This window comes from Lepidochelys kempii, chromosome 15, assembly GCF_965140265.1.
Source record: "Lepidochelys kempii isolate rLepKem1 chromosome 15, rLepKem1.hap2, whole genome shotgun sequence".
Classification (NCBI taxonomy): Eukaryota; Metazoa; Chordata; order Testudines; family Cheloniidae; genus Lepidochelys; species Lepidochelys kempii.
Window position 1 is genome coordinate 10,242,378 of NC_133270.1, and position 7,977 is coordinate 10,250,354.

General features: G+C 43.4%; 1 protein-coding gene across 8 annotated transcripts in view; it reads left to right on the top strand.

Annotated features, from left to right (window-relative positions):
- CCDC60 (coiled-coil domain containing 60) overlaps positions 1 to 6,611 on the top strand; it is a 113,465-nt gene extending 106,854 nt beyond the window's left edge. For 4 of the 8 annotated variants that reach the window (XM_073312892.1, XM_073312897.1, XM_073312898.1 and 1 more), the window contains 3 exons: positions 1,497 to 1,628; positions 4,174 to 4,410; positions 5,967 to 6,611. In XM_073312892.1, the coding sequence (XP_073168993.1) occupies positions 1,497 to 1,628; positions 4,174 to 4,410; positions 5,967 to 6,045 (448 nt within the window). In that variant the 3' untranslated portion in view covers positions 6,046 to 6,611. Of the gene's footprint in view, positions 1 to 1,496; positions 1,629 to 2,081; positions 3,142 to 4,173; positions 4,411 to 5,966 lie in introns of those variants that run through there. The other 4 variants (XR_012155064.1, XM_073312894.1, XM_073312895.1 and 1 more) reach the window with 4 other exon arrangements.
- Positions 6,612 to 7,977: the final 1,366 nt, after the last annotated feature.

Below are 7,977 nucleotides of genomic sequence, written 5' to 3' on the forward strand. Positions count from 1 at the left end.
CCATTGTCTTCTTTACATTCTAGCCAGTTGATTCAGTGGACTCAGTGACGTTCAACGGTATATCTTTAATTAACGTTTTCCAGGCTGACGGCAGCCTTCCTAGTTTGTCACACAACCCTCTTAAACTGCTGCTAAGGTTTCAAATTCCCTAACCCTTGGTCCAAGAATCCCATTCCCTCTAGCACAGCACATTTGGAGTGCGGCTCTGTTAAACAATGTTGGATTTACTTACTTTTGAAGCTAATCCTTATTCTCCCAAAGAGCAGCTATTCAGTCACCCCAAATTACAGCCAATCCACACATGATCTTTGGGTCATCCACCATCGCTATGTAGATCACTGTCCTTTCATATTACTGAACAATTCTAGTGGCTACAGTTGCAGCCTTCTGTCTCATGCGGAGGACAAGTGAGCAGCCTTCTTCCAGGCCAGCTTCAATTCTGGTCCATTGATCGGCCAGCATCGGTCATCCTTTCCTCTAGAAAGACTGAAATGTTTCACCTATGACTCATCTGAGCTCTATAGCGTAGAAAATAAGAGACCTGAGATCTCTCTTCACATAGTTATTTTAAAGGGCAGTATCCCCAGTTTCTCCTTCCACCGCCCCACTCTTACATTCACGCCTCTACTGGTATGTTAAGTCCTCTCCAGAATCCCAAAGAGTTTTCTCTGTCATCTCTCATAAGCACCCATTGTGACTGTGTGAAGAATTGACTGATTCCTGGATCTTTCAGGATAAAAGAATAAATCAGACTCTATCTAATTACCTGAAACCATTCCACCTTTGCTATAAACTCATAAAATCTCACAAGAGTAGCAGGGTAGATTAGTATTTGGATGAGAGGACTCTGAGGACCACCTAGATGTGACAGGAACTAGTGATCGCAATTCGTAGGTGGCACTCTATTGGCTGAGTTCACCCTGAACCAATGTCCCATTGTGATGGTGTTGGGGACTTTGCTGCTGGAGAAGCTGCTATTGGATGGGAAGAGAAGTAGGGATCCTGACTACTTGTGGTCATTATAACTGGATGGGGCTTTCTGTAGGATACGGCATATTAGTGTGGTATCCTGGACAAAATACCAACTCAGGTAATTAAATTCTGCCTATTCTCCATAGGGTTTCAGATATTTAAAATAGTATTCTTCCTTCCTGCCCTGAGTTATGTAGTATTGCGGTATGCTCTTAAACAACAGATACTTTACAACTCAGAGGTGACTGCATTTCAGTGTCAGATGATTTGATCCTTAAGTATATACTTTACCTAGCTTACTAAATTGATGGAGGCTTTAATTAATTGTTAGTAAATCATTCTGAGAGACTTAATTTATAAAGTGCTATCAAAGTGCAAAATATTACTAGTCTCTGTGGCCTGAACATGCTCTATTCTTCTCATCTCATTGCCTTCCACCATCCTAAGTATCTTCCCAGTTAACGGTCAATCAGAATGTTCATTTTTAAAATATACGATTTTAATTTTTGGAAGTTTATTTGTAGGAGGCGGGAGGAGAAGAGTTCTCAGAAATACCAATCTTTAAAAAACATCACGTATTTTGAGAGGGACCTAGAAAGAATGAGACAGTGTGGCCTGAGAACAGAAAGAGAACATGATGAAGATGAATGCAACTGGTAAGGAAGGAAAAGCTGAACACACCCCCAGAACATTTCCTCTAGAACCAAAAGCTCTTCTTTATTTTCAGATCTTTTTTTTCTTCTGTAAAACCAAAAGAAAGTCTTCTTAGAAGCCAGTAAACCCTCTTAAATACCATCGCTCAGGGCTTGATTTTAGCACCCTTATAAACACTGTATAAGTGAAGATGCAACAATGATATCCAGGACCAGATTTCAACTTGTGTTGTAAATCTGCTTGGTAAAGATGGGAGGAGAGAGGGTGTAAGTAGCCTGTTTCCATTTTAAAAAGGTCTGGTGCCTCCAGGCAACTCTGCATCTCCAGCGTATGGCCTTATAGGAGGCATAAGTTTGCAAAACGTTTTGGGATCCTTAGAATGACAGGCACTCGATAAGCGTATGTTGATCCATACATAATGTGGTGTTGGAAATGAAAACTTGTGTTCCTATTAGCAAATGTTGATGATGGAGAAGACGTTGCCTCCAGCTGTCTATCCGTCAGGCACATTTGAAGAACGTTTCACCGCTGGTGTTTATAAACTGCTGCCAGATATTGACTTCATCCTTCCCCGGGGCAAAAGGCATCATCACCATGAGATAAGTAGGCACCTCTCAATAAAGCACTCCTGCAGAGCTCCAGCCTTTGATGATGGGAATTAGATTAGCTATATCGCACAGCACAGGAAATAGGGCTGCAGTGTCAGTCTTCCCTTAGTAAATCAAGTGAAGTAAAATGGCGGCATATTTTGTGTTGAGAGTCTATGTTCCAGATGCTTTTTCTCAACTGACCTTAACTGAGAATGCAAATGTTGAGAATGTAGAAGCAAATGTTGGTCTATTTAGAAAAGCTGCATTTTGAATTGTAGCTCATACTTGCCCCACCTGCCTCCCAAATCGAAGGCCTGGTCTAAGTTTGGAAGCTGCACCATTATAATTGTCAAGTAGGGGTGTGATTTTATTTTATTGCTTTAATTGTATCTGTGCAAGCTTAGGGTGGATGTACTTATACAAGTACAAAGGAGCCTTCTAACAGTATCATTATTCCCATACAAGAATATCCGTCCTGGTGTAAAGCACCTTTTTACTAATATAACTGCATCCACACCAGGCCAGCTAAGCTGAGAGAAGCTGAGAGAAGGGTGCTCCTGCCAGCTTAGCCAATGTCATTCAGAGAGGTGGTGTCACTATGCAGGCAGAACTCCTTCTGCTGGCTTATGTTGCATCTCGTCTATGGGGCTCCGCTGGTCTAGCTACACATGCCCAGGCTCGGTAGGGTAGATTAGCCCTAATTTTGCTAGCATAAGCTGTACCAATTATAAGCACTTCTATACAAACATAACTGTGTCCACACTCAAGGGTTTTTGCCAATTTCACTTTACTGCTATAACTATATTGACAAAACCCTCCTAGTGTAGACAAGGCCTAGGGAAGTTGTACTACTTTAATTATACCAACATGGTTAAAATGGGATAACTTTCTAGTGCAGCGTTTCTCAAACTGGGGAAGTGGAGAAGAGGAGGTGCAGGGGTGGAGCGGGGCGGGAAGAGGTGGAGCGGGGTGGGACCTTGGGGGAAGGATTGGAGTGGGGGCGGGGCCTGGGGCTGAGCAAGGGATTTGGGGGATTCTGAAAATTTTTAAATTAAAATGGGGGTCCTCGGGTTGCTAAAGTTTGAGAACCACTGAATAGACAAGGCCTAAACTGTCTCCCCTTACTGGTTCTGGGAAGAACCTCCTCTTGCTGCTGAAATACTGATACGTATCTTCAGCCAGAGGGAGACAGCACTTGCTGCTAAAGACTAGTTGATGTGCTGGCAAATTCAAGACCTGCCAGGAACAAGGGAAAAGCCACCACACTTCCACAGACACATCCAGCGATTGGAGACATCAGTCTCCAGGGCTGTCAAAGCAGCACTAAAAAAATGTACACAGGACATTTTTAAAAAATGCATCTGTTCACAAGAGCTTTATTGTTATTGTAATGTGTAATTCTCCTCTTGAGTCTTCATATGCCAAGTGAAATGGCAAAGATTGAATGTTACAAGCACATTCTCACATCAGGAAGATTTATCTCAGCACATACTGGGGGGAAAATATGATGACAGCAAGGGGAAAAGGGACAGTAAAGAAAATCAGAAAATATGTCAGATCAGGGTGTGATTGCTTCAGAAAATCTATAGAGGCTAAAGAAGAGAGAGAAGAGATGAACAGGGCAAATCAGAAGTAAAATGGAAACATTTGTCAGTATTTTATTGTTTGCTTTCACACCAAAGGTTTGTCACCCAGAATGTAAATGACTAATCAGGGGGTCTCTTTTTAATGCCACACAAAGGAAGTTGGGTGCACGGTCCTGTTAACAATAGAAATAAAGCTTCTTTGCATCATTCCCTGGCATTTAATATTCAGTGAAGCTTCCCACAAAGCCATTTTTTCTCACATTCTGTGAGGGGGGAAAGGAGAGGCAAACAAATCAGGTAAGTCTGAGGTGCCCAGCAGTGTAAACATCAGTTTCAAGGGCCTTTATTTCAGCTCTGCTCTGCTATTACAGGTTTTCCAGTTTGCTGTCCAGAATCCCGGACGCTGTGAAGAATGACAGTCACACACAGAGAATCTTAAAGAAACTGGAAAAGTTTGGCAGGAACCCAGACGTGAGAATCCGTCCCAACACCTTTCTGAAGGTGCTGAGTGAGCTACGTGTATGGGAGTTGTGTTCTCCAGACATCTGTGCAGCCGTGGAGGTGACGAGTCCATCTGTTAGGGTTCTAATCCAGGGCAGGTGGGCAGGGTAGGCATCTTGCAGTGTGATTTACCCAATGGAAGGTCACAAAGATATATGATTTGGGACAATGGGGCCACGTCCCTGCAAAACGGGGATTGTAATTTACACCTCTGTAAAGCCCTTTAAACTCTTCGGGTGAAAGGTGCAACGTAACTGAGAAGTATTATTAATGATTATTGTTTTGTTGGTATTTCATCACTGATTTTATTTGCTACCAGAGTGAAAGTGACAGCAGGTTAGTATAAGTAGTTGAAATACATAGAGAGGGACATTCCATTGTTGCTGTGCCCAGAAAAGGCTTGTCTTTCATAGATGTGATGTGTGCCAAGCACTAGAGAATAAGAAGCACACTAGTGAACTGTGAAATCTACAGATTTATTTGAAGAGGCTTCAGCAACATGTGAATAAAAGCTGCTCCGGTTATGTGTAAAGAACTACTCAAGTGCCTCAAGTAAAGGGCTCTAGAAATAATTTGCACAAGGGAAAGAAGAAAGAGGGAGAGAAGGAAAGATGGAAGGGAAAAAGGAGAGGTTATGTTAAATATAGATTGTGGAGGCTAAATAAGTAACTTACTGTAAACAAGGCAATGATGCCACCTTGTGGTTTCAGTTGTTATCACAGCCCTTTCCTCTCCTGGTTACAGTGTCAGCTGAAAACCCTCAGCGGAAACATGTTAAATAATAACACACACAAGCTGCTCAGCTACATCAGATAAACTATACACATTAGGTTGTGTCATGCGATTAAAAGGCCAAGTTCTTCCAACACCCAGAAAGCTTGGGGATAGTTTAACTGCACTTCTTGGTGACTTACAAAAAGGTAACCATTGTCCCCGGAGCCCTGCCTCGTGTAATCACACCAGGAACTCCCGGAGTGGAGCATTCGTTAGCCAGAGAGGCTCCCCGTTGCCATTATGCACAGTGTATGAAGCCTAGAATTCTCTGTTGCCTGCCAGTTATTCTGTATCTCTTTATCTTTGACTGTGGCTTCCACTCCATGCCCTTTGCATGCTCTTCCTTCACACTAGTGTTAGGAATGGCACCTAAAACGACAAGGTACTGATGCTGCTGAGTTCCGTTTCCAGCCTCTTCTACCTTCTCCATGAGCATCCACAGAGGAGGGCTCTGGTACTCCTTCTGGCACATCTGATAACGGCAGTGGGAGTATTTCAGGAACAGGAAAAACCCCATTCACTGTCAGCTGCCTGACGCTGCTCCAGACTAACACTTTGATTCATCTTTAAGCCAATTTAACGTAACACAACGCTGGGTAAAAGCAAAGCTTTACACTTTATACAAGCTTAGCTCTGCAGGTTTTACGGTTTAAATAATACTGAAGATCATAGGGGCTTCCATTTTTAAATTCATTTTAATTAACATGCACTATTATAGAAACTTACATTAAAAGACTTACTTCCCTTTTCATTTTTATCACACCAATCTAAAGGAGGTTAACATGCTAACTGTTTGCAGGCTCTATGGTGGTTGTCCCACAGTCAGATGGTATCAGCATCTCTTATATATAATATAAAGTGCTAAGGAAAATGCCCCTTTATTTTTCAGTTTGTGCGTGAAAATATCGTTCAGATGCCAGAAGAGGATTACAAAGCGTGGCTTCAGACTCGAGTCAGAATCCCCATAAGAGCTCATAGTGCTCCACCCTTGTGCTGAAAGGTCAGAGGAACTGGTTTCCTGGCCACAAGAGGGAAGTCTTGATGCTTCAAACAGAGATCTAGTTCCTGGTGAGATCTGCCTGAATGAGGGCTGGGGAAATAAACTTTGGAAACCACTCCGATTGTGTATGCTTGGTAGCTATTCAAATGTGTAATTCCACAATGCTCATCTTAACACCAGCCCATATTTACCCAGTGACCACCAAAAAAGAGAAACCAAATACTGCTGTTCCTTTCCAGGTGGCCTTATGGGCCTGCAGCAAGAGCTCACTCTCAGGTTTTCATTTAGAATTAAGACAAGTTGTAAATCACAATATCATACAAGTGTTTCAGAAACACTCCTCAAATAGCAATGGAGAACTGAGAATCACCAACACCTTTTCATTGCTCACCCTTTTCCATTATAGAACCTTCTGCTTTAGATTTTTAGATAGAGAAAACTGATCTTAGTTGTTACAGTCTGTTCTGCGCTCCAGTTTTGCTATCTTGCCCTTTGCTTTAAAAAAAAAAAAAAAAAAGAATCCCCAGCACTGGAATATTTTAAGCTTTAAGCCAAATCTTCTCTGTGTTATTTTTTGTATCTTAGTTAAAATGTTTGAGTTTGTTCTATACAATTATTTTAGGAATATCCATGTTGCATTGGTTTTACTTTATTAAAATCACTATTCAAGTGTTCTGTATTCTGGGGTACTTTTCTGTAATTGCTCATTTTCCAGTTGTGGTTTCCAAAAACAAACAGATGTCTTTTCACCTGCTCTTCTGAGCGATCAGTTATCATCAGTCTGCTGTTCTCTAAGAGGGTAGAATGACTCCTCCTCAGCAGGAGTGGGGACTAAAGAGAATATTACTGAATTACCCCTCCAGGGAAATGTATCATTTCACCCCCCACCCCACCTCCAGTTTGACTCATCAGTGCCATCCCTGGGAGCAGAAGTGCAATGACAGCACAAGTAATTCCTAGACACTACAGTTCTTCCCATTAATAGTAAATCTGGCGTTTTGGTGATGAAGCCTGAAATAAGAAAAAGCCACTGGGCTTGGGATTTCCAGGCCTTGTCAAGGCTTCCGCAGAACATCTGGTTATGCAGAACCCTGGAGTTCAGTTCATCTTCCAGCCACAAAAGAAAGGAAAACAAGACTGAAATCAGGATCCAGGTCAGTACAATGATCATTGAAATGTCAGTAATGCTTTGTTAGTGAACATGTGATAGAATGGCCTTGCTATTTTACTCTCCTTAGAATCTGTAACTATTGCTTGTGTTACACTGTGGTATCACTTCTGTTTGTATGCAAGTCATACGTCATTACTTGGCTTGTTGTGACATCGTGTGGTGATCGGAGATATTACATTCAACCTCAACCAAATGTAGGACTGGAGGGGAACTTCTGGGTTATCAAGTCTAGGCCTCTGCTGTTGCAGGCAACCCTGTGACTTCCAAAGACCTCTAGGACTTCAGCCCTGGTGGCTGGGAGCTGCAGGGTCCCTCCTGACACCTCCCGCAGCACCAAGGAGCTGTGAGGTACCCCCACCACCTCAGGCAGCGGGCCCCAAGCTCCCCGCTGCCATGGGCAGTGGGGGTACCCCACAGCTCCCAGTCGCCACAGACGGGGGTACCCTGCAGCTCCCAGCCTCTCTGAGGGACTGGGGGATCCCTGCAGTTCCCCACCAGCCACGGTGGCAGGGGGACCCTGGCTGCCACCCCCACGGGGGAGGGGGACCCCAGCTGCTCCCCGCCATGGGGCAGGGGGACATTGGAGCTCTGTGTCCCCAATGGTCATGGGGCCCCAGAGCTCCCAGCCACCCAACAGCTGCCCAGTTCCTTCCCATTTTATCGCGGATATTTTTAGCAAAAGTCACAGACAGGTCATGGGCAATAAAGAAAAATTCACAGAAGTCCGTG